This window comes from Taurulus bubalis, assembly GCF_910589615.1.
Source record: "Taurulus bubalis genome assembly, chromosome: 1".
NCBI classification, from domain to species: Eukaryota; Metazoa; Chordata; class Actinopteri; order Perciformes; family Cottidae; genus Taurulus; species Taurulus bubalis.
Genome location: NC_136589.1, coordinates 1889189 through 1916766, shown reverse-complemented (window position 1 = coordinate 1916766; position 27578 = coordinate 1889189). Strand labels below are relative to the sequence as shown.

Below are 27578 nucleotides of genomic sequence, written 5' to 3'. Positions count from 1 at the left end.
GTCCCCACAGACCTCCACGGTACAACTTATAATAAACATGAACATGTTCACAGCCTCGGTCTCTACGTTAAGCTACGTTTATCTACGTATAGCTACTTAAAGCTACGTATAGCTACAAGTTGCACATTTCTGATAGCAAAAGGGCCACAAATGCACATGATATACATGATATACATGATATACATGATGCACATAATGACCATCATGTACATCATGCACATCATGTACATCACATGCTCATGGGAGAGTGAGTGATGAGAAGAGGCCAAAGATGCTTTGCTCATCAGTTTGCATCAGGATGTGAACCGCAGACTAAAAGGTGGAGATTGAAGAACAATGTGGACGAAGAAGGACGCATCGTGAGTCGCTGTAAAATGTACATATGTATGATGAAACCTGTAAATATGTGTAACCTAAAGAACTCAAGCAGCAAACTGTGAACTTTGTATTAAATGACGTGATTATACAGTTATTGAACCATAGATAAAGAAATAAGGATAAGGAGCGACAGCCAAGGGAGGAAAATATTAATATTAATATCTTTATTAATTTGTACTTAAAAATAAAAAAGCACATGTCTGGCAACAAGGCAACACAAAGTGTTAAAGCCAGTGTAACCGACTGTGGACTGCGATGGAATGGAAACGTTGCAAAAATAAAACCTGTTTAATTTTGAAGTTGTTTGTCTTTCTTCACATAAATGATTTTGATAACCTACACATCTCTCTTTTTTTTCTTCTTCTTATTTCACAACACATCCAGTTCTTTTTACAAAATAGAAATTAGCTTTCAAAGACTTGACTTTTGTTATATGTTTGTCCAAGTACATGCAGCCATGCAGACAAAACGTGCCTATAAAAAGGATGTTCTTAATAAAGTTGTTTAAAAGGGTCAACAGTTTGACATCTTAGAGAATGTTCACATATTGAGTTATGATTTGGGTTAGAGAATGTTCACATATTGTGTTATGATTTGGGTTAGAGAATGTTCACATATTGAGTTATGATTTGGGTTAGAGAATGCTCAGATATTGAGCTATGATTTGGGTTAGAGAATGTTCACACATTGAGTTATGATTTGGGTTAGAGAATGTTCACATATTGAGTTATGATTTGGGTTAGAGAATGTTCACATATTGAACTATGATTTGGATTAGAGAATGTTCACATATTGTGTTATGATTTGGGTTAGAGAATGTTCACATATTGAGCTATGATTTGGGTTAGAGAATGTTCACATATTGAGTTATGATTTGGGTTAGAGAATGTTCACATTGAGTTATGATTTGGGTTAGAGAATGTTCACATATTGTGTTATGATTTGGGTTAGAGAATGTTCACATATTGAGTTATGATTTGGGTTAGTGAATGTTCACATATTGAGTTATGATTTGGGTTAGAGAATGTTCACATATTGAGTTATGATTTGGGTTAGAGAATGCTCACATATTGAGCTATGATTTGGGTTAGAGAATGTTCACATATTGAGTTATGATTTGGGTTAGAGAATGTTCACATATTGTGTTATGATTTGGGTTAGAGAATGTTCACATATTGAGTTATGATTTGGGTTAGAGAATGTTCACATATTGAGTTATGATTTGGGTTAGAGAATGTTCACATATTGAGTTATGATTTGGGTTAGAGAATGTTCACATATTGAGTTATGATTTGGGTTAGAGAATGTTCACATATTGAGTTATGATTTGGGTTAGAGAATGTTCACATATTGAGCTATGATTTGGGTTAGTGAATGTTCACATATTGAGCTATGATTTGGGTTAGAGAATGTTCACATATTGAGTTATGATTTGGTTTAGAGAATGTTCAGACTCCCTCATCCTTCCTCTGCTTTTCCCTTTTGGTGGGTCTTAATGCTGCAGGATTTCAGTCGCCAAAAAACTGTCCAATCAATACATCTGTACTGCTTCATGTTTATTCCTCTTGGTTTGTTTGAGAAACAAAACAAGAGGATTGTTCCAGAACTCAAATAAAACATTTCATTTCATCTCCACTGTTTTTTCAAGCACCGACTCAGGGAACGTCACACTGTGTTGTGGGAACAACTCTCCATGCAACAGTGTTGACTGACGAGGTGCTGGGTGAAGGAGAACCACTCATTGGCTTCATCAAGATGGGATCACTTACCTGTAAAAGATTAATCAACTTAAATTTGCAATAAAGCTTTTTTGATGAAAGTGATTCTGATTGAACACATGAGTAGTATACGGGGTATAGTATTGCGCGTGCATTTACATGCACGCACGCGTGCACGTGAGTGTGCGCACATACTCGTGCACATTCAAATATATGCATTTTTTAAAATAGGTGGAGTCATTTTGAAAAGTGTGTGTAACCGTATGCAATCTAGAGGTGTGTCATATCAGTGGGGGTGTGTTTAAATATTTGTATATATAGGTCTGTTATCCCATGTTATTTCATTCACTTCTGGACCTTTCTTACTGCCCTGTGCTACTGCTGCTGCTGTTGCTGCTGCTATTGCTACTGCAACTAATGCTACCGCTATTACTATTGCTATCGCTACAGCTGCTCCTTGCTACACAACATCCTGTAGGTCCTTGCTACAAAACATCCTGTAGGTCCATGCTACACAACATCCTGTAGGTCCATGCTACACAACATCCTGTAGGTCCATGCTACACAACATCCTGTAGGTCCTTGCTACACAACATCCTGCTGCAGGTCTACCTGCTAGTGCCATCGACCTCTGCAGCTCATCCAGAATGCAGCAGCTCGACTGGTCTTTAACCTAAACTCACACTACTCCGCTCCTCTGCGCTCTTCACTGGGTTCCTCTCTGACTGCAGTTTGATGTGTGTGTTCCTCTCTGACTGCAGTTTGATGTGTGTGTTCCTCTCTGACTGCAGTTTGATGTGTGTGTTCCTCTCTGACTGCAGTTTGATGTGTGTGTTCCTCTCTGACTGCAGTTTGATGAGTGTGTTCCTCTCTGACTGCAGTTTGATGTGTGTGTTCCTCTCTGACTGCAGTTTGATGAGTGTGTTCCTCTCTGACTGCAGTTTGATGAGTGTGTTCCTCTCTGACTGCAGTTTGATGTGTGTGTTGCAGCCATGTTCCGGCCGGCGGCACTGGGAGGCCTCCTGCTGCTCCTCGGCCTGCGTGGGATCTGTGCCGGACTCCAACGCGGTGAGCCAAACACCACAAACCCTGCGAGAGCTCTGAAACTCTCCGTGCACGCGCTCCTGTGTGTTTCTGCCGAGTCCGACTCTAACACGTGCCTCCAGCTGAAGCATTCTATCGCCCCCCTGTGGCCGCTGGTGTAGCTGCAGTGACTGTTGTTGCTTCCTGGTGCAGCTATAACGGCACATTGGCAATTATGTTTTTATTTATTGTATTTTGAGGAGATGTTAATCTATTTGAATATATATATATATATATATATATATATATATATATATATATATATATATATATATATATATATATATATAGATAGATAGACATTGTATTGTATATACACATTTTTGTAATATACATATATATTTAAAATATATACAAAAAAAGTATATATAGTTGTTGTTGAGCGTGGTACAATCAGGGCCTTAACCCTTCAGGAACTGAGGTAATTTTCTGATTTTACATAATTTCTTAAATTCACCTTTTAAAGGCACTTTTACAGTACATGCCCATGTTTTACATAAAAAATTGCAGGAAAGCTGAAAAATGTAATTGTAATTTTATTGAAAATATACATTTTTTTCACAAAAAAATTCGGAAAAAAATGATATAAAATAATACAAGTAATATAACTAAATGGGGTTCATACGACTACTTGAACACGGGGAACAAAAGTAGAGAAGTAAAAAAAGTGGTACCATGTGGTTCTACGGTTTCCAAGGTCCTGTCCCCACATTGCTTCCGTAGCTGTGCCTACAGTGTGATGATTAGTCCTGATGGCAGGTGATTTCATGAATAGTAGCCTTGAGGACTATACAGGTGATATACAAGTACAAGTAAGGAAAATGATGCAAAGGATAATACACAGCATGCAATAAACCGACCATGTTTAGGCATAAAGGTTATAACTTTTACATGTTTTAACCGAACAACTTTTTTTTTTTACTGAAACGCCTAGGTAACACCCCAAGGCTTTGTTTTATTGTGCACATGTTTTACTGTGATTCCGATTCTGAAGGTCATTATCTTTACAAAGAGGGGTCCTACAAATCTGTAGGTTGTTGTTTAGGCCTTGAAGCATCTGGAAAAACTCGGTGGCCGCTCGAAGAGGCATTTTTGGGGAATCGTGCCTAAATCTTGCTCAGATCATGCTAGATGTTCATAGTTATGATCAAAATATATATACATTATTTTAATATAGTTTTTATTCCCAAGAAAATTCTGAATTTTTTTAATATAAATATAAGTATTAGAACTAATGTGGGGTTCATACGACTACTTGAACAGACGTCACTAAGGCCTCTAGAAGGGCTTCTCCTTGGGGCGCAAAAGGTTAACATGAAACAACGGGACCACATTAGCAACATTAGCCCCTGCTGGACCCCCTGCAGTTTGCCTACCGTGAAAACGATCGGTGGATGATGCAGTCGACATGGGACTGCACCATGTGCTGCAACACCTCGACTCCCAGGGACATGACAGGATCCTGTTTGTGGACTTCAGCACAGCATTTAACGTCATCCCGGAGGTACTTCAACCTAAACTCTCCCAGCTCACCGTGCCAGCTCCCACCTGTCAGTGGGTCACCAAACTTCCACAAAGCAGCAGGTGAGGCTGGGAAAAATCACATCCAGTACCCGGACCACAAGCACTGGCGCCCCCCAGGACCCGGACCACAAGCACTGGCGCCCCCCAGGACCCGGACCACAAGCACTGGCGCCCCCCAGGACCCGGACCACAAGCACTGGCGCCCCCCAGGACCCGGACCACAAGCACTGGCCCCCCCCCAGGACCCGGACCACAAGCACTGGCGCCCACCAGGACCCGGACCACAAGCACTGGCGCCCCTCAGGACCCGGACCACAAGCCCTGGCGCCCCCCAGGACCCGGACCACAAGCATTGGCGCCCCCCAGGACCCGGACCTTAAGCACTGGCGCCCCCCAGGACCCGGACCACAAGCACTGGCGCCCCCCAGGACCCGGACCACAAGCACTGGCGCCCCCCAGGACCCGGACCACAAGCACTGGCCCCCCCCAGGACCCGGACCACAAGCACTGGCGCCCACCAGGACCCGGACCACAAGCCCTGGCGCCCCCCAGGACCCGGACCACAAGCATTGGCGCCCCCCAGGACCCGGACCTTAAGCACTGGCGCCCCCCAGGACCCAGACCACAAGCATTGGCGGCCCCCAGGACCCGGACCACAAGCACTGGCGCCCCCCAGGACCCGGACCACAAGCATTGGTGCCCCCCAGGACCCGGACCACAAGCATTGGTGCCCCCCAGGACCCGGACCTTAAGCACTGGCGCCCCCCAGGACCCGGACCTTAAGCACTGGCGCCCCCCAGGACCCGGACCACAAGCATTGGTGCCCCCCAGGACCCGGACCATAAGCACTGTTGCCCCCCAGGACCCGGACCACAAGCACTGGCGCCCCCCAGGGATGTGTGCTCTCCCCACTGCTCTTCTCCCTCTACACCAACGACTGCACCTTAGGGGACGCGTCTGTTAAACTCCTGAAGTTCGCAGACGACACAACAGTCACCGGCCTCATCAGGACCGGTGATGAGTCTGCGTACAGACGGAGGTTGAACAGCTGGTCCTCTGGTGTGGTCAGAACCACCTGCAGCTGAACAAGCTCAAGACTGTGGAGATGACAGTGGACTTCAGGAGGAGCCCCCCAACACCAGACAGGACAGAGTCAGACTACAATGAGTAGTCAGGTCTGCAGAGAGAACTATTGGTTCCAGCCATGCAGACAAAACGTGGCTATAAAAAGGATGTTCTTAATAAAGTTGTCTAAAAGGGTCAACAGTTTGACATGTTAGAGAATGTTCACATATTGTGCTATGATTTGGGTTAGAGAATGTTCACATATTGTGCTATGATTTGGGTTAGAGAATGTTCACATATTGAGTTATGATTTGGGTTAGAGAATGTTCACATATTGAGTTATGATTTGGGTTAGAGAATGTTCACATATTGTGTTATGATTTGGGTTAGAGAATGTTCACATATTGTTATGATTTGGGTTAGAGAATGTTCACATATTGAGTTATGATTTGGGTTAGAGAATGTTCACATATTGAGTTATGATTTGGGTTAGAGAATGTTCACATATTGAGTTATGATTTGGGTTAGAGAATGTTCACATATTGAGTTATGATTTGGGTTAGAGAATGTTCACATATTGAGCTATGATTTGGGTTAGTGAATGTTCACATATTGAGCTATGATTTGGGTTAGAGAATGTTCACATATTGAGTTATGATTTGGTTTAGAGAATGTTCAGACTCCCTCATCCTTCCTCTGCTTTTCCCTTTTGGTGGGTCTTAATGCTGCAGGATTTCAGTCGCCAAAAAACTGTCCAATCAATACATCTGTACTGCTTCATGTTTATTCCTCTTGGTTTGTTTGAGAAACAAAACAAGAGGATTGTTCCAGAACTCAAATAAAACATTTCATTTCATCTCCACTGTTTTTTCAAGCACCGACTCAGGGAACGTCACACTGTGTTGTGGGAACAACTCTCCATGCAACAGTGTTGACTGACGAGGTGCTGGGTGAAGGAGAACCACTCATTGGCTTCATCAAGATGGGATCACTTACCTGTAAAAGATTAATCAACTTAAATTTGCAATAAAGCTTTTTTGATGAAAGTGATTCTGATTGAACACATGAGTAGTATACGGGGTATAGTATTGCGCGTGCATTTACATGCACGCACGCGTGCACGTGAGTGTGCGCACATACTCGTGCACATTCAAATATATGCATTTTTTAAAATAGGTGGAGTCATTTTGAAAAGTGTGTGTAACCGTATGCAATCTAGAGGTGTGTCATATCAGTGGGGGTGTGTTTAAATATTTGTATATATAGGTCTGTTATCCCATGTTATTTCATTCACTTCTGGACCTTTCTTACTGCCCTGTGCTACTGCTGCTGCTGTTGCTGCTGCTATTGCTACTGCAACTAATGCTACCGCTATTACTATTGCTATCGCTACAGCTGCTCCTTGCTACACAACATCCTGTAGGTCCTTGCTACAAAACATCCTGTAGGTCCATGCTACACAACATCCTGTAGGTCCATGCTACACAACATCCTGTAGGTCCTTGCTACACAACATCCTGTAGGTCCATGCTACACAACATCCTGTAGGTCCATGCTACACAACATCCTGTAGGTCCATGCTACACAACATCCTGTAGGTCCTTGCTACACAACATCCTGCTGCAGGTCTACCTGCTAGTGCCATCGACCTCTGCAGCTCATCCAGAATGCAGCAGCTCGACTGGTCTTTAACCTAAACTCACACTACTCCGCTCCTCTGCGCTCTTCACTGGGTTCCTCTCTGACTGCAGTTTGATGTGTGTGTTCCTCTCTGACTGCAGTTTGATGTGTGTGTTCCTCTCTGACTGCAGTTTGATGAGTGTGTTCCTCTCTGACTGCAGTTTGATGTGTGTGTTCCTCTCTGACTGCAGTTTGATGTGTGTGTTCCTCTCTGACTGCAGTTTGATGTGTGTGTTCCTCTCTGACTGCAGTTTGATGTGTGTGTTCCTCTCTGACTGCAGTTTGATGTGTGTGTTCCTCTCTGACTGCAGTTTGATGTGTGTGTTCCTCTCTGACTGCAGTTTGATGAGTGTGTTCCTCTCTGACTGCAGTTTGATGAGTGTGTTCCTCTCTGACTGCAGTTTGATGTGTGTGTTGCAGCCATGTTCCGGCCGGCGGCACTGGGAGGCCTCCTGCTGCTCCTCGGCCTGCGTGGGATCTGTGCCGGACTCCAACGCGGTGAGCCAAACACCACAAACCCTGCGAGAGCTCTGAAACTCTCCGTGCACGCGCTCCTGTGTGTTTCTGCCGAGTCCGACTCTAACACGTGCCTCCAGCTGAAGCATTCTATCGCCCCCCTGTGGCCGCTGGTGTAGCTGCAGTGACTGTTGTTGCTTCCTGGTGCAGCTATAACGGCACATTGGCAATTATGTTTTTATTTATTGTATTTTGAGGAGATGTTAATCTATTTGAATATATATATATATATATATATATATATATATATATATATATATATATATATATATATATATATATATAGATAGATAGACATTGTATTGTATATACACATTTTTGTAATATACATATATATTTAAAATATATACAAAAAAAGTATATATAGTTGTTGTTGAGCGTGGTACAATCAGGGCCTTAACCCTTCAGGAACTGAGGTAATTTTCTGATTTTACATAATTTCTTAAATTCACCTTTTAAAGGCACTTTTACAGTACATGCCCATGTTTTACATAAAAAATTGCAGGAAAGCTGAAAAATGTAATTGTAATTTTATTGAAAATATACATTTTTTTCACAAAAAAATTCGGAAAAAAATGATATAAAATAATACAAGTAATATAACTAAATGGGGTTCATACGACTACTTGAACACGGGGAACAAAAGTAGAGAAGTAAAAAAAGTGGTACCATGTGGTTCTACGGTTTCCAAGGTCCTGTCCCCACATTGCTTCCGTAGCTGTGCCTACAGTGTGATGATTAGTCCTGATGGCAGGTGATTTCATGAATAGTAGCCTTGAGGACTATACAGGTGATATACAAGTACAAGTAAGGAAAATGATGCAAAGGATAATACACAGCATGCAATAAACCGACCATGTTTAGGCATAAAGGTTATAACTTTTACATGTTTTAACCGAACAACTTTTTTTTTTTACTGAAACGCCTAGGTAACACCCCAAGGCTTTGTTTTATTGTGCACATGTTTTACTGTGATTCCGATTCTGAAGGTCATTATCTTTACAAAGAGGGGTCCTACAAATCTGTAGGTTGTTGTTTAGGCCTTGAAGCATCTGGAAAAACTCGGTGGCCGCTCGAAGAGGCATTTTTGGGGAATCGTGCCTAAATCTTGCTCAGATCATGCTAGATGTTCATAGTTATGATCAAAATATATATACATTATTTTAATATAGTTTTTATTCCCAAGAAAATTCTGAATTTTTTTAATATAAATATAAGTATTAGAACTAATGTGGGGTTCATACGACTACTTGAACAGACGTCACTAAGGCCTCTAGAAGGGCTTCTCCTTGGGGCGCAAAAGGTTAACATGAAACAACGGGACCACATTAGCAACATTAGCCCCTGCTGGACCCCCTGCAGTTTGCCTACCGTGAAAACGATCGGTGGATGATGCAGTCGACATGGGACTGCACCATGTGCTGCAACACCTCGACTCCCAGGGACATGACAGGATCCTGTTTGTGGACTTCAGCACAGCATTTAACGTCATCCCGGAGGTACTTCAACCTAAACTCTCCCAGCTCACCGTGCCAGCTCCCACCTGTCAGTGGGTCACCAAACTTCCACAAAGCAGCAGGTGAGGCTGGGAAAAATCACATCCAGTACCCGGACCACAAGCACTGGCGCCCCCCAGGACCCGGACCACAAGCACTGGCGCCCCCCAGGACCCGGACCACAAGCACTGGCGCCCCCCAGGACCCGGACCACAAGCACTGGCGCCCCCCAGGACCCGGACCACAAGCACTGGCCCCCCCCCAGGACCCGGACCACAAGCACTGGCGCCCACCAGGACCCGGACCACAAGCACTGGCGCCCCTCAGGACCCGGACCACAAGCCCTGGCGCCCCCCAGGACCCGGACCACAAGCATTGGCGCCCCCCAGGACCCGGACCTTAAGCACTGGCGCCCCCCAGGACCCGGACCACAAGCACTGGCCCCCCCCCGGACCCGGACCACAAGCACTGGCGCCCCCCAGGACCCGGACCACAAGCACTGGCGCCCCCCAGGACCCGGACCACAAGCACTGGCGCCCACCAGGACCCGGACCACAAGCCCTGGCGCCCCCCAGGACCCGGCCACAAGCATTGGCGCCCCCCAGGACCCGGACCTTAAGCACTGGCGCCCCCCAGGACCCAGACCACAAGCATTGGCGGCCCCCAGGACCCGGACCACAAGCACTGGCGCCCCCCAGGACCCGGACCACAAGCATTGGTGCCCCCCAGGACCCGGACCACAAGCATTGGTGCCCCCCAGGACCCGGACCTTAAGCACTGGCGCCCCCCAGGACCCGGACCTTAAGCACTGGCGCCCCCCAGGACCCGGACCACAAGCATTGGTGCCCCCCAGGACCCGGACCATAAGCACTGTTGCCCCCCAGGACCCGGACCACAAGCACTGGCGCCCCCCAGGGATGTGTGCTCTCCCCACTGCTCTTCTCCCTCTACACCAACGACTGCACCTTAGGGGACGCGTCTGTTAAACTCCTGAAGTTCGCAGACGACACAACAGTCACCGGCCTCATCAGGACCGGTGATGAGTCTGCGTACAGACGGAGGTTGAACAGCTGGTCCTCTGGTGTGGTCAGAACCACCTGCAGCTGAACAAGCTCAAGACTGTGGAGATGACAGTGGACTTCAGGAGGAGCCCCCCAACACCAGACAGGACAGAGTCAGACTACAATGAGTAGTCAGGTCTGCAGAGAGAACTATTGGTTCCAGCCATGCAGACAAAACGTGGCTATAAAAAGGATGTTCTTAATAAAGTTGTCTAAAAGGGTCAACAGTTTGACATGTTAGAGAATGTTCACATATTGTGCTATGATTTGGGTTAGAGAATGTTCACATATTGTGCTATGATTTGGGTTAGAGAATGTTCACATATTGAGTTATGATTTGGGTTAGAGAATGTTCACATATTGAGTTATGATTTGGGTTAGAGAATGTTCACATATTGTTATGATTTGGGTTAGAGAATGTTCACATATTGAGTTATGATTTGGGTTAGAGAATGTTCACATATTGAGTTATGATTTGGGTTAGAGAATGTTCACATATTGAGTTATGATTTGGGTTAGAGAATGTTCACATATTGAGTTATGATTTGGGTTAGAGAATGTTCACATACTGAGCTATGATTTGGGTTAGAGAATGTTCACATATTGTTATGATTTGGGTTAGAGAATGTTCACATATTGAGTTATGATTTGGGTTAGAGAATGTTCACATATTGTGTTATGATTTGGGTTAGAGAATGTTCACATATTGAGTTATGATTTGGGTTAGAGAATGTTCACATATTGTGTTATGATTTGGGTTAGAGTTGGACCTTACAGCTGCATCATTTCAAAGTAATAATCATCCTGAAAGTGATTTTTTTTCTAGGCGGACCTGATACCTTTTTCTGTGTGTCATCTTCATTTACTCTTAACCAGTAACAAATATACTGATATTTATACATCTGAACAAAATCTGGGGTGGCGGTGAGATGGTTTCAGAGCTACCAACTCTCATGGTTTTGCCGTGTGACACACGCTTTTGCATGTTTTCACACGCACTCACGCCACACAACCAATTTCTCACGGCAAAAAAAATTCTGATTTTGGGCCGAGGCGCATTCGTTCCTTTTCAAACTCCCGACGATAGATGGCGCTAAGGAGCGCATCTGTAAACCTATTCGCTGCATAGACATCCTATTTCCCCCAAAGCAGGGCGGACTGGCCATGGGGGACACCGGGGATTTCCCCGGTAGGCCGACGGCGTTGGGCCGGCCCACCTCCGTCATCAAGCGGCCTCTGAGATCGCCGGCCACGACTATATTCTATGGCTCAGGGAAAATGTTAAATTTACTCTAATGATGTCGATGATCACTGACTGACATGTATAGTAGTCCTGGCATCTCTACTCACATTCATGGTTTCCACACCCAGCAGCATGCAACACTACCGATCACGATCTGTATTCACATTAATGGTTTGGATGTTGCTTGCAGGTTTTCAGGATATTCTGCCATTAATTTAATCCGTTATCACGTAGCCTCTTGACAAGACTAAGAGGCTCAGACGCACATACGGATGCATCCGCCCATTCAAAATAAAACATTTTGTGATTATTATGTTTTTCATTCTTTCTGTGCGGCCCGGTACTACGGGGATCTTGCGTCACTCGCTCACAGACGAAGTCGCTTTTGAGTGTGATTCGACAGCATGGCACCAACACGTAAACCTTTAATGAGTACTGATATTGTTTTTATAACCATGTGACTATAATGCACCTGGGCCGGCAGAGTTAGTTTGTTACTTAACTTATTGTTTTCTTATGCACCGTCAACATCCCTACACACACTACTGATGTTCACACCCCATCATATATTCTGTTCTACAATACAGTTCATACTAGTTCTACCAGTTTCTCTATTGTGTGGTTTCTCTGCTGACGTTTATGCCTTAAGGCTCTGTAGTATCATTTTATTTCATGTGTCCATCCAGGCAAATTGGTGGAGCTAAATGCACCAACGTGTGGCAAAATTTTGGTCACCCGACAAAATCTCACGCCAAGGTTTTTTGAAAAGTTGGCAGCTCTGTTTACGGTAACCGCACTTTGGATCTCGTGGCCTTTGTGAGCGATACTGAACACAACACTCCAAGTGGTGCAGCCTTTGTAACGCTTCACTTTGTGGCGAGTTCAGCAGAAACACACATGAAACGGGTCACTTTCAAAAAGCTTTAGCGCATGGGATCATTTGGTCTAGTGAAGCTCTGGGCTAAAGCGCCTGTAAAGGCGGCAACAATTTAAAACCAGAGTTTAATGCACATGGACCATATCCCCCAGCTACAAAAATGAAGCAAATGATTGATGCTTTGAATGAACAATTTCTAAAGTCTGCATTTTGCAGCTTCTACCGCATCTGCATACAAAGAGTCACCATTACAGTGGGTATGTATGGTGTAATGCAGGGTGAAAACCAAAAGGACTTTTCAAAGCTTTGATACAAATTGAGTGAAGAGATGATTGTAAAAGTTTAAAGACAAGTTTATTCAGAAGTTAAAAGAATAGGCCCAGAGGAGATTTGCCTTTGGTTGGTAGAGTCGGTTCCTCGTCGCACTAGAAAAACAAAAAGCGATCACCAACTGCACGTAGATTTAGTTGATAAAATGTTATTCCAGGTGTCACTTACCCCGTTTCACTCCTTTTCTCTCGTGTCTGTAGTTCATCTGTTGTGGCGGTTGCACACACTGGCCTCTGCATGAACCGTCTGCTTGGCTGTGTGCGTCACACACCGCTGCATCACAGTGGACATAGATCTGTAGACGACAGAAGGGTTTATTAAGCAGAGCTCCCATGCGGCCAATACGCTTCATTTGGACACGACTCATTTTACCTCGTCTTTCAGAACCTCCTCATCTTTAGTGAAGGTGAACATCTTCATGGAGAAGCGTTTGACGTGGGATGGGACTAAAACCCTGGCGTCACTCACAACCGGATGGAAAAGTGTCACATAGCTGTCATCAGGATTCTCACAGCTGGGGATACATAACACACATTTTAATGCTTCTTTTTTAAACCCATCAAATGATGATTGTTACAAGTCAAACCTGAAGTTTGAGATTGCATTTAGTTGTATGATACTCATTACCCGTCCACAATGATATCCCAGCTGGGCAGAGACGCCCGGTCTTCATCAAGTGTAGCCCAACAGCTCTCCAAGATCAGCTCCACATGTGGGTCAGTAGACTCAACCAGCGCCACCTCAAAATACAGAGGCTGCCTCAGATATTGTACAACTGGATAGTCTTCTGCTTGGTAGAAGAGCTCGTACGATGAATCTGGAGGAGAAGCGTCATTAGAAAGAGACATGGCCCAGACAGTGTACAGTCTTGCAAGAGAAGGTTTTTAATAAAAGTCAACGTTACCCTGGGCGAGCCTCATTTGCACCATCAGCTGTCCCGAGCCGATCTCTGCGGTGGGTTCATAGAGTCTTGGTTTGGAGCTAAAGCCAACAGTCTGAGTCTCATTGACCACATAGTAGCAGGAAATGGTTTGTCTTGGAGAAAAGAGAATTACACTGAAGGGGTGCCCTCACTAGACAGTTTATTAGGATAAATAAGTGAGTCCCTCTACCTGTACTGCGGACCAACTGGTGATGTGGGGGGTGCTCCTTTATTGTAAGGTGAGGCAATCTCATTTTCATACAGCATGTAGTGGTCAAAGAACTTAAAACAAATAAAGACCAGAGGCATTAGAATGTTTAACACAGATAATGTGGGGATTTAAGGTGAACCAACACCTACCGTTCTAGTGGTTCCACAGGAAGCAACACTGAAGGAGAAATATGCAAAGCGATCATCACTGAAATCCGGTTTGCACGACTGGTCCTTTAGGGTCAGCCTACTTGGGAGGATATTAGTCACAGAATCCACCTTCACAGCCATAGCAGTCATTGTGCCATTGGGATAGCACTCTGAGGGGAGAGGTGGTAAGGGCTAAGACAATGTCCTACAATCTCATCAGCAGAAAAACTACAGGTTTAAGTCTTACCGGTTGTTTTTAAGGGGAAGTTGCAGGCCAAGAAGAGATCAGCAAGAACCCAGTCATTACTGGCATGCAACAGAAAGAAGTCAACGCGGGCTCTTACTGAATCTGAGGTGATCAGCTGTAAGACAAAGAGGGAAGTCATCCAGTGCAGAAGATTCATGGCGGGATGTTATAGAGAGACAAACCTCGAAGGCTGTGTCCTTGGCAGTGTACGGCAGTACGAGGCTGAAATGTGTGCCGTTTTCTTGGACCTGGTAGTCAGCCATCTCAGGTGTCAGCTGTTGATGTCCAATCATTGCCTTGAAATGGTTGCCTTGACTTCCGTACGTCACGCTGATGTAAAACTGGTTCTGGTCACAGGTGCCAGTGATGGTGGGCAGCTCTAAAAGCAGAGAAGAGGTTCACCATTTGACTGAGCATCCTTCTCCCCTAGGCTCTCACTGGGGTTGTGTTGGCATCATTTCAATAAGGGGAGACACTGAAGATTATCGTAAATTTGCTTCCATAACACATCTTTTAGACCAATTAAAAATATCTCACCAACATCCTGCAGAGATACCTGCAACTCGACTGGGTGTGCAAATGGACTTTCTTCAGGTAGGATGATGAACCCAAAGATCAGAGAAAGGGAGTAGGTTGTAACCAAGGGTTCAGGATTCTGCAGATATAAACAGCCCAGTCATGTCACTGAAACGCTTCAATACAGAGCAGATAAGCTGGCACAGAGTGACATGTAGCATCTATAACTTCATACATGTTTCAGGACAATATCTGCATCAAAGGGCACTAAAACGGAGATGGTCTTGGTTCCATTGGAGTAGCGGTGCTCCTGGACGGTAAAGCCTCTGCCATTGCTCTCTTCAACGGTGAGAACTTGGGTGAAGAAGGTGATGTTCCTCAGCACCACATCATGAAGAAGGGGCCCCAGGAGAACGCTGAACACCCGGGACTCTGGGACAGTATCTGAGGGACAGACAGAGACAGGTGTGTAGCCTTCTCCACTAGCCTGAAGTTATTGTCTGCCAGATAATGAGACTTACCTTCTTGGACGTGGGGAGGGTGAAGCGCAAGAGGGGTTGCAATGGGGAACAAAACCTTGTATCTGGTATCATCTTGGGTGTCAGTGGCCCTCCACAGTACCTCAAGCATGGGCTCCACAATGTAGGTGATGTGGTATTGGTAATCTGGGGCATGGCTCTGCAATTATTCACAACATTTAATAAAACTACTCTAAAGTGACTTGCATTTTTAAGATAGACATCCCAACCTTGTAGTGGCCATCAGGCGACCCCACTGGGATCTCAATGACCATGTAGAACTCTGTGGTGGACAGCGTGTACCCCCGTGCGGCCATCTGAGATCCATCAAGCCTCTTCCCGTTGATGCCCATGTGCATTTCTAGAATTTCAAAGCTGCCATCTACCAGAGGTGTCACACGGCGAGGCACGTGCCAAGAGATGACATCGTTGATGAAGAGGACGCCACCTGTTAATGAAAAACTGTTGATGCAACTGTGTGACAATGCAACGCCAACAGCGTCCATCCACCGAGTGCTCCAGACTTGCCTGTGGGACAAGCAGCTGCCAAGTTCAGCACACTCAGCCCATGTGGGGCCTTGTAGTAGGCGCTCACCCTGAACACTTCCATGGAGACTCCACCCACCTGAGAGAGGTCAGGTTTAATGTCATGCTTCGAAGCAAGGTGTAATGCAAAACACTTGAGATGGCCGTGTTGCTTACATCCTCTGAAGAAGTCTCTGCTGCATTGTACGGGGATCGCATCACCAGACGGGTCGAGGTCACCATGGCACCATAGCCGGCTTGTTCAGCCTCCCTCAGCGCCATCGTCACTGGTTCTGGGGTGTAAAATGTCAACTTCCAGATACCATGTGCTGCCCCAGAGGCCTATAGGGAAGAGAAGTCATAAGTTCCTCCAGTCAATGAGCTAAATGGTTGAAAAGCAACAGTGGACTTTTTACACATACTTCAGGAATGGTGTCGATCTCTTTAACATCTTGAGCCGGTCCCTTAGCTTCAGGAGTAGAAATGTGGTGCGATACCTCAGAACAAGAAATGGTGGCTTAGTTTCTCAGAGACGAGTTGGTAGAACCATCAATGTTTAGTGACCTACTTCCATGTAGTTCCTGTCGCAGAGAATCTCTCTAGAGGCCCAGCGAGTGTAGCGGCACGTCTGCATCACATCGTGGGAAACCACGTCTGATCCACTGGGGCCGTACAGCCGGAGCCTTAAGCCAACATGAAAGGTTTGAGCGTCCTACAAGTTAAATGCATGAGAAAGAATTTGACATGAGGAAAGTCAGAGCTGAAATCAAGCAGTTTAAGGAATTAATGCCAAACATTTGATGACACGTTTTCCTCACTGGGAAATTATAATAAAACGTCAAATAAAATGAGCTCAAAACATACGTTGTTGTCCACGTAGCAGCCCAGCAGAGAGGAGTAGATTCTGGTGTCGCCCCACGGGTCAGACTCCATGCTGTAGCCACACTGAGCAGCCAAGGTGGGTGTTAACACGATGTGCTGGGTGTCGTCTGGGGGGAATAAAGATAAACATGAGGACACCACTCTCCTAGTGAGGAACCAGTCATGCTTGTTAGCACCTTGTAGACTCACTTATGGCCTCCACCTCAAGCTCATTCCCTACTGCTAGGGCCTTGTCCACAGTCAGCCTCATTAGATTACCCACACAGTCTGAGTGTAAGCCGCTGCCTGTTAGAAGAAAAGGCTTGTGAGGAAGAGTCAACTTTCTGTAACAACGGTAAAGTCGTTGTTTGAGTTCAGGCTTACTCGACTGTGAATTGAGCTTCATATTCGGCCTTGCTTGACCCAAGAGGATTCCTGCAGCCATCAAGTTCCATAACAATCTTAAACAAGTAAAAGCACATCATTTAGAGACATTACGTGTGCAGCTAGCAGTCTTCGAAAAAAGAAATTGAACTTACATGCTACCAAGCCTCCACATGTTGCAGTCTGAGTGCAGCCAAACAAAAGAAGTAGCGGAATCCAGCGAGGAGCGCTAGGCACTGAACAACAGACCAACACTGACTGCCTTCTGATCCACCGCCAGCTGTTATATACATCCCTTAATTACAACACACAGGTGAGACCATCAGCAGCTGTTTTAAACCAGGTGATCTCCATCATGTTTTGCCTCACGCCAGAGTTCAAATGTCTACTCTTCTCCTTTTAAAAAAGGTTTCAGGTTTGGGAAAACAAATGTATCCACCATGAACATTAATCGCATTAATATTAGTTAATATCTTGTGGGCCTTTGTCCTCTGTGATTTCCAGTGGGTAGAGCTTGTAATTTGCAGTGTTCAAACCAGGACGAATGAATGAATATATACTTAATTAATCCCCAAGGGGAAATTTGGTGTTTAGTAGCAGCAATTTACGGACAAAAAATAAGATATAAAAACAACTGGGATGAAAGATACATACAATAATAATATGAAAGGCCAGAGCTCTCACACAGAAAACATTTCACTGTTACACACTAGTAGGTTTTCATGTGTTGCTCAGACGAGGGATGCTATTAATACTCTAGTTGGTTTTCTCCAAATGGCGAAACATGTTGATTTAATTTTTTTATTGAAGTGTCTAAGATATATTTAAATATATAAATTTTCTTTCTCCTACAGGTCAAAAACGTGCTGTTTTAGACGTGTCATCAGGACCAATAGTATAACTACTATTACTACCAATACTATAGCTAAAATATATCCTAGTTATCATATAAACAATCATTTAAAAGGATTACACACTTCTGTATTGTTTTCTTGGCAAAATTACTCTGGGGATTTGTTTTAGTTTTCTCCAGCTGTAATTATATTTCAAATGGTTAGGATGAGTTAAGACACGTGTGTCTGAGCTTTGATCTAAACTCATTTCACACTAATGCTTGTTAAAAACACACAGCTTTGTCAGTGGCACTCAAACCTGAAGGAAAGTGTGCTTTCCTGCACAATCCTTCCTGATTCACAGCAGCAATCAAGTATAATTAGTTGAATATGTAAATGTTTGTTCCGTGGAATAAAGTCGAGTTTTCAAAGAGCTTCGACCGGCCGTTTTGCCGAAAAGCGCGAAAAACGGCGAGAAATTGTTCCATTGACTTGAATGGGGTTTCGGCGTGAAGAGAGCAAAAAAACACTCATCTTTGTGCCCATAGTGACTCGCCATAATTTAACGTAGAGAAGTGATTTAAAGTTTAAAACGTTGACAAAAGTCTGGAGTTTATTTGCCCAATTGAGCATTTTTTGATAGCTAGCACAGTTTTCATGTAATTATTGTTCAAGTTTAGGAAAATATGGGGACCATTTCAGAGATTACAATGGGTGTTTATGGCGCAGGTTAGAGCGGTGATGTCATCGCTAGAGTGTGGAAGAGCTTCAGACTCTTGCGGAAAAAATATTTGTATTTTGCCATTCACTCCACAATATTTACTTTTGAGGCATAATTTATATATGAAAACGTCGGAAATATTGTGCTTGTGGTACACATGCGTCGTGGAACCCAACAAATGTATACTGTTTTGTCAGCAAGCCTGAAAGCAACATGAAGACCGGCCAACTGCTCCATCAACCTCCATGTTAAATCGGACCACAACTTTCTCTCATGACGGAAACGTGAGCACTTTATAAACTGAAGCTACATCTCATTTCTAAATCCTTACAAATATTTAAGTAGACGGAAACGTCCTCAGAAGTCTTGTGCTTCTCATGATTACGTTATTTTCGCGATGGGATGCACGGTTGTCGATGTTGGTTTGTCTGGTGTCCTGTCTTGTTGTGAAGTCCTTGGCCGTTTCTCAATCAGCGTTCTTCTCTGGACTCGTGTTCTCTGGACTCGTGAAACGTCATCAGTCGCGGCCCAAGTACTGTTCCAATTCAAAAGTCCGCTTCTCGCCAAGAACGGTGAAAATGCCCGGATGTGACTTGATCCTCCCATTTACCCAGGATGCATCAGAGCAGACTTGAGCGTACTTGAGAGAGCCAATATCCCAGAATGCATTTCGGACCAGCAAACGGGGAACAATGGCGGATGAGAAAACTCATAACTGAAAGTTGACATTCTCTGAATACTACCGTTGTTGAGTCACAAAATGTAATTTCAGGATGTTTTCAGGCGAGAAGTTAGTGGTTTAAGCATCAAATCTGTGGTCGCTTTGTCAAGAATCGGCCGACTTAAAAAGATACGCCGACGGGTCGAGCGCTGACTCCCGAGTCCAGACTCTCCCAAGTGCTGCTACTCCGACAACAGGATGTTGGGTTCTACCCCTGTGGCATTTCCTAAGCACTGGTAATGCTGCCACCAGGGCGACTGTGGCTCAGGGGTGAGCAGGGTCGTCCCTCAATCAGAGGATCGGCGGCTCGATCCCCGGCTCCGCTAGCATATGTGGATGTGTCCTTGAGCAAGACACTTAACCCTACATGTCTCCCGTAGCTGTTCTACGGTGTGTGAATGGGTGATAATCTGATGTGGCTCCTTCATGGTAGCTCCTCTCATCAGTGTATGAATGGGTGAATGGTGTCATAGTGGTAAAGTGGTAAAGTGGTATGGAGTCATTCCATAATTTGGTTCCCCTAAATCTGATAGACAATGTACCTCGGCTAGTCAGTAATTTAGGAGGATGAAGATGTGAAGATTGAGGAGTTCGACACCTGCAGGGAAAGGCGCTCGACAGCGACGTGATAGGATGTGACATCATAGTGACACGGTATCACCTCATGCTCCAAGAGAAGAGGTGTTCCCTTTGAAAGAGGGTCCACTTCAGGGAGCAGCACTAGAGGGCAGAAGAGCCACATGCGGGTTAGCGCCCCCTGGCCTAGAGTCAAAGTATATCATCTCAAATGTATGCCATATCAATTCTGTCTCCCAAAAAGAGATGACATATTTAATGGGTGAGTCTAGCCCACTACTCTGAGTGATCTGTGTTTGCCTCCATATCCTTGTACCTCCTGCTAACACCGTGACATCATCATGGCATTGGTTATGAACCGGTCTCTGTTGTGTTTTTCATTTTTACAAACAGATAGGAAAAGAGCAACCAATACAGAGCAGCCCAACACAGACCAAAACTCCCCAAAACAAGCCATTACACGTCTGCTATATTTGCAGCATTTGATTGATTTATTGTTTCATTATTTTACCGTGATGATATTGTTCTATTATGTACATTCAGACACATACATACATATGCAATATGCGACATCTGTGTCATAATGTGAAACAAATCCAGTCACCAAAGGTTAAACACAAACCAAAGAGAACACACCCGTATGATTAAATACACCATCAGTGACATCGGCCTGTATCATAAACAACCATCATGAAGTTAAGTAAGGCATGTCAGATAAATGAACATAGTTTACCACTGTCCAACTTTTCACGTCAGCAATTTAACAGTGAAAAGACTGCCAGTCTTAAGGGTATTTTTATGTTTTTCTTTTCCATGACCAGGGTTTTCTTTAGGGGGATTAACTTCTGCGTTATTCACAGCGATCCTTGCGTTTTTTATACACCAAACCTCCTGGGCATTGTCGGATGTAAGTTGTTCCACCTGAACAGCTGATGAACTTACTTTGGTCACTACGTTTGCGGTAATTCCCATCATCTTTGCCAACACAAAACCTTCCGCCAATGAGTGAAGCAGAATAGTCACATTTATCTGTGTTTGGATTATACACCAAAGTTGGTTGGCATTGAAAGACGTGGTCGTTTCCACCTGAACAGCTGATGAAAGAAGTTACGTCATCAGGGTTAAAGTAGTTCCCGTCGGATTCGCCATTACAGAAGTTGTCATTAGTGTTTTGAGCAGTAACGACAGCAGCATGGTCACAGACTTTTATGGTTGGATTATACAACAAATCTCCTGGGCATTGTTTGACATTGTCTATTCCATGTGCGCAGGTGATAAAAGAAGATTCGTCATCAGGGTTAGGGATGTCTCCATCTGGTTCGCCAACACAGTAGTTGTAAGGAAGCTCACCGAGGACAGGTAAACCTAAAATAATCAGATTCAGATTTGTGTTAATAGCTGTTTCTGAAAGAGCACATATATTTTCAGTGCATTACACAAATGTATAAATGTAGTAAAAGTGGATGACATTGAAGATGATGGCATTGCATCATATAAACACTGAAAACCACCACCCCATCACTTCCTGGTTATCCAACGCTTGTTGAGTTAAGGACGTAATGCATGGAATAGTAAGACTGTTGATTATGAATTATACATGTTTATAAACTTACCCAAGCTGGCGATGACCACACAGAGACCTTGAAAGTGACAGACTGGTTAGTATCGGCTTCAACAAAGCTTAACAGGGACCTGAACCACAAAGGGAGTTCAGCATACCCAGGGTATGTTTCAGTTATCTGGTTCAACTAAACCGAACAGCCGCTGGTTATCAACTCAGTAAACCATCCCAGGGTTTCTTCTGTGTCACGAGCGCGTTCACATAAAAAGGGGGACAGGTCTGCCGTCAGCAGAGCGAAGAGAAAACTATAATATCGGACAAATACGTAGAAGTTAAACAATACTTCACCAGAATACACACATTCATTCATATACACAGCTATCTTGCTCTCAAGATGAAGCAGCCATATTCTAAATCCGTCCATTTACAAATTCATTTCTTGCCAGCTGTCACTTTGAGTCACTTTGAACTGTCCCATGGAGACTGAACCCTGAAGTTACCTTGCTGACCTCAAATAATGCTCCGTGGTACAGACCCCAGGTCAGTGCATAGATGAAGATTACAACACAGGTCTTATATCCTTCGTCCACTAGTCTGTATCTGTATTTGTCTGTTAATGAGAGAATACTCTCTGAGATTTCTGCAGTCACCCAGTTGAATGGAATTTAGTTTTACCTTCTTTAAATGAAACTGTTGTATGTTTTCTTACACTTTCACACAATCACTTCATTCCGTGCACTTTATTTGAATTATAACTTTAATTTTTAAATTCTGTAGACCCAATTGTAAATATTCATGCTCCCTTTTTATTGCACTCTGTTTTACATTTATTGTTAAATGTTAAATGTTGTGCACGTCCCGCCAGGACAAATTCCTTGTATGTGTAAACATACTTGGCAATAAATTATTCTGATTCTGATGAATAATCAACAGAAGTACATTTCATTCAATTTAACAATCTTACCTGCAGTTAGGACGAGGTTGCACATGTTGCCACTGTGTGGGCAGAAACAGAAGCATTGGATTAATATGCAGCAGGAGAAATATGAACAGAATTATGAACTAGACAAATCCTCTGAGCTATTATTAATAACGTGATCCACAATAGTTTTTGAGTCAGACAACCGCACAGTGGGTCAGTTTCATATGTTGTGGTTGTTCCAGCAGGGCCACGAAGCAAAGGTTTAATTAAACAATAATTGTTGACACATTTCACACAGGTGGTGTATTTGTGCAGATATGATGTCGCCAACAGACACTGATATAGTCAGCTCCCACCAACATATGAAGGGGTAGTCTCCAGTCTCACCAAGACTAACATTCAAATTGTCAAATTTAGTGACAATAATGCAGAGAAAGATGTACAATACAGATATCAAATGCAAAAGTATATGTATAGAGTAGGAAGGACATGGTGGTGCTCAGCATCTGCCCACACATAAGTATCCCTGTATGTGATAGCAATACATGTAATAACACAAAGTTGTTGTAAGATCAAAGTAAAGGTATACTTACAAATGGTGAAAGAAGCACACTGTCTCTCTGCTGGGACTGATGTCTGACAGATGTATTGCTACGATGCTTTAAATAGGGAGCTGATGAGGCGTGGCCATTAAGGCACAATGTTCCTAATGCTGTAGGAATGTTTTGGAAGAAGATCAAAAATCCAGTCCAATGCAAAGTTGATGCCATGCGTCAGAGGAGACTGGCCAGACTGGTACCTCACAGAACCACTCGTTACCACAGAGGTGTGTAGAAGAGCGTCTCACAACAACATGTTCAACATTGAAGCAGACGGTTAAAGAAGCAGAAAACCACACCGGACAACACGGACCTGAGGCTACAACTGGAACGGCGCTCCAGAATTGGACAATAGAAGACTGGAAAAACATTGCCTGCTCTTTGCAGAGCATGTGCTATAAAGCACTTATTATATGACTGTTAAAATGCATTTGATTGTACATGTCTGCTGATCTGGCCAGTGAGTGTACATTGAAATGATTTTGCAGTCCACATTTTCATAAACGAGTCCATCTTGTGTCTCTATCATGAATACACCTTCACCGCCACAGCACTTCCTCCAGTTAAGAGTAGCACCACCAGTAGTTCAGAACACACATTGATTCCTATGAACATATTATCCTGACATATAATGAACGTGAACTTACATCTCTGTAGAGCAGGTGTCTTCAACGTGTTTCAGGCCAAAGACCCCAAACTGATAGAGATGCAGCAGGGACCCCCGACTATGTATATTGTATAACATTGTGTTTTATGTTACATTAGGCCTAGTGCCATGTATAAACATACCTAGTTATTGTGCATTCAATACTAAGCTAGTCAAATAATACACAGGTTCACATATTCATGTTTTTATTTTAAACATGTGCAAGGTACAGTGATTGTGCCACTGCCATTTATAAACGTACCTTGTCAACTGATACCATGTCAATACAAACATTGTCTGTCAATTGCATGATAATCATCTATTCAAGCTATTCATGTTTTTATTTTAAACATACGGAAATGAGTAATGTCCTATTAGTCCCACTGCCATGCGTAAACGTTACATGTTATCTTGCATACAATACTGAACTATTACAATAATGGAAAGATGTCTTTTTTAAACATACACAGAGGGGGACAGTGGATCCTCAAGCCATGTGGATGCACACATTCATGGCCTATGCTGACATTAGTGAGACGTCTGACACTGATGAGGAGCACACAACGTATCTATCCTCGGATGGATGGAGGTTACCAGGGCAGAGGGTCACATCAGCCCGATGCTAGTATCGCTAGCACCTCCATTTATCCATTCGCTACAAGATGTTGGATATAAAAAAAGTAAAACAAATGTATAATCAACTAAAAACCCTGTTGAAGACCTCTGCTGTTGAGCGCTGCATCCAAAAGCATCTTCACACGATGCAGAGTCTAATGCTGAGTCAGTGGGACATTTGCTGTAGTATGGAACCTTAAGGTTAGAGGTTAGATAACCAAGTATTTAAGTCTCATCATGAAAGGCACATCTAGTTACACAGTGATTATAAATTCCGCAGCAAGAACACACCCAATGTCCTGAGCAAAATTCCTGATCAGATGAGTTGGCAGCGTTGGATGTAGGCTCTTTCATCGGCACAGCAGGAAAACTAAAGTGTCATCAGGGTTGGATGTAGGCTCTTTCATCGGCAGTAAAACTAATGTGTCATCAGGGTTGGATGTAGGCTCTTTCATCGGCACAGCAGTAAAACTACTGTGTCATCAGGGTTGGATGTAGGCTCTTTCATCGGCAGTAAAACTAATGTGTCATCAGGGTTGGATGTAGGCTCTTTCATCGGCACAGCAGTAAAACTACTGTGTCATCAGGGTTGGATGTAGGCTCTTTCATCGGCAGTAAAACTAATGTGTCATCAGGGTTGGATGTAGGCTCTTTCATCGGCACAGCAGGAAAACTAAAGTGTCATCAGGGTTGGCGCGTTGCCCATCATTTTGTCCATGACAGGGATTTCCAGTAGGTGTCCTGGGACCTGTCTCGTACCTGGTTCAACAAGTCGATCAAATGTCCTATTATCCAGCTTAAATTACCGAGATGATTGACGTCAGGCTATGTCGGTTCCTCAAAGGCTGAACCGCCTCAAACGTCTCGTTCATTCGAACGAGACGTCAGCCTTGCGATCATTCGCATATTTCTTCTCAGCCAAATTCAGCCCTTTATTGTGACGTATTACAGCACTGTTGTGTTCCATGTGGATTCCAAATACGTTTTATTTAATGTCCAAATTGTGCTCAGTGTTCTCTGATTCAAAGCAATCAGTGAAAGTGAGATACTTTAGAACTTCAAAGTCTGTCGGAGGAAAATCCTTATGACGCAACATGCTTACAGAAGGTTTCATCTTTGAACAATTTAACTTGGAATGAGTTAGAAAAACAGATTAAACAACTAACGATGTGTAAAATGTTTTTGAGCTTTGGCACACTCCTCTGATGTGTGCTCTGTCGGTTCAAACACGACTGTGGTTGCTGGTTCTATTTCACTATAATTGGTGTTGCCCAGTTGCCCCTTCTGGTGATAGAGAACACAATTATTACTGCACAGAAGTACAGAAACCACATTGTACCTCCACCCGGGCCTCGGAATAGGTGCCCTGTACTGGAGATCTGCCTCCTATCACCATTACTTAGCATAACTTACTAACTAACGCCAGTAGTTATTCTCAGACCCTCTGGTGTCATACATTATACTGTGTCCAGCCAACTGTTTCAGTGAAGCAGCATCGTATTGTACTTTCTCAAATAATCACTAAACCTGTGAATATTTATTTCCCGTACTGTTTACTGTACCGGTCCTGAGGAGCTCATGAAGGCCTGAGATCAGAAAGCAGAGTCTGCGTGCGCAGCCAGCCAGCCATGCCCTCTTCTCCATTCCTGGCCTCGGGCCAAGGAAACATGTGGAATCTCCCCTAACAACTCAGCTTGCTTGGGAGACGGAGACAGGAACAGCAGCATTACTCTTGGTCCAATAAATGTCCCTCATAAACCAACCCTCTATCTCTTCCTCATTCACTCCAAACCACACCTCCTCATATCTGCATCTCTCCCATGTGCCACGTGTGCGGTGCAGTGTAGTGAATCAACTTGCATGTGACTTTCCACACGTGGTGAATGTTGTGGAGCAAAATCAGTCAGCTGTAACGCCCCCCCTCCCCCCATGTTCCTGAAGACCACTCCTAACGGTACGACAAATCCACCGCGTCATATTTCATTATTTGTTCGGTTCCTTGTCCGCTCACCATCGGACCATCAGGGCCCGATGTGAGAATAATTCCAAATATGCACATTAAATCTCTTCACAGCTAATTTATAGGGAGCAATCAGACAGCAGAAACGTGTTTGACTGTGATGTCATCAACTGTACCGACAATAGCGTTGTCTACGGTTCACTCATTGATACGCCCACCGAGCCAACCCTTCTGCAACATCTGACTCTCTCAGGAGGGGCAGGTAAAGCAGACGTCCTCAAATTTGAGAGTGTGGCTCCGTGTCAATCAAATATGGAACATCTTACCTTTAATAGTTAACATGACTTATGGTCATTTTCCAAAACCTTCATTTTCATCCAAATATACCCTATGGTGTGTGTGTGGTGTCGGTCTAGTTTTTAATGTGTTTATCGCATGCACGAGTTTGTAATAATCCAAATCAGAATTTGATCACCCTTTTTAGCTGAGGCGTGCGTCAAAAGGTCCTTCTCTAGGGTCCGTCCCGTCGCCCTCCACTCCTCCGAGTCAGATTTCCGCCGGATCCTCCCCACCAGCCCTGTTTCATTCCATGGGGCCAGTACACTGTCTCTCTGCTGGGACTGATGTCTGATGATGTCTGATGATGTCTGATGAAGTCTGATGATGTCTGATGAAGTCTGATGATGTCTGATGATGTCTGATGATGTCTGATGATGTCTGATGATGTCTGATGATGTCTGATTCCCCTCCTGCCATGGCCCTGCTGATGCCCCCCTCACCTCCCTCCTCTCTACCTCCTTCTGCTTCATGGATCGTGGTTATCTGGATCGTGGTCCATGCCTACTACTCATTATATGAATAATGTCTGTCATATTCATGTAATGTGCTGTAACTCTGTTACGTTGTTCATTCTGGTCACATGACATCATTCTGTCCATCCGGGGAGAGGGATCCTCCTCTGTTGCTCTCCCTCAGGTTTCTTCCTGTTTTCCCTGTGAAAGGGTTTTTACTATCTTTATTTTTTTAGTTTTTCCTGATCCGATGTGAGGTCCCGGGACAGGATGTTATGTTACAGACTGTAAAGCCCTCTGAGACAAACTTGTATTTGTGATGCTGGGCT

General features: G+C 44.1%; 1 protein-coding gene and 1 long non-coding RNA gene across 2 annotated transcripts; both read right to left on the bottom strand.

The window, feature by feature from the left end:
• Positions 1-10407: 10407 nt before the first annotated feature.
• Positions 10408-17191, bottom strand: LOC306743428 (uncharacterized protein; the record flags this gene model as incomplete). The annotated part of the gene is made up of 15 exons (XM_079225935.1): positions 10408-10557; positions 13344-13485; positions 13599-13788; positions 13876-14006; positions 14084-14175; positions 14683-14879; positions 15038-15155; positions 15252-15460; positions 15538-15694; positions 15765-15916; positions 16063-16159; positions 16237-16401; positions 16628-16771; positions 16924-17048; positions 17131-17191. The coding sequence occupies 15 exons, from the start codon at positions 17189-17191 to the stop codon at positions 10408-10410; spliced, it is 2130 nt and encodes a 709-aa protein (XP_079082061.1).
• A 3432-nt stretch (positions 17192-20623) lies between these two features.
• LOC306742539 lies at positions 20624-23299 on the bottom strand. Its single transcript, XR_013771071.1, has 4 exons — positions 23232-23299; positions 22681-22712; positions 21769-21795; positions 20624-21520 (listed from the first exon to the last, which is right to left on the bottom strand). It is a non-coding gene; the product is annotated as an uncharacterized lncRNA (long non-coding RNA).
• Between the last annotated feature and the right edge of the window lie 4279 nt (positions 23300-27578).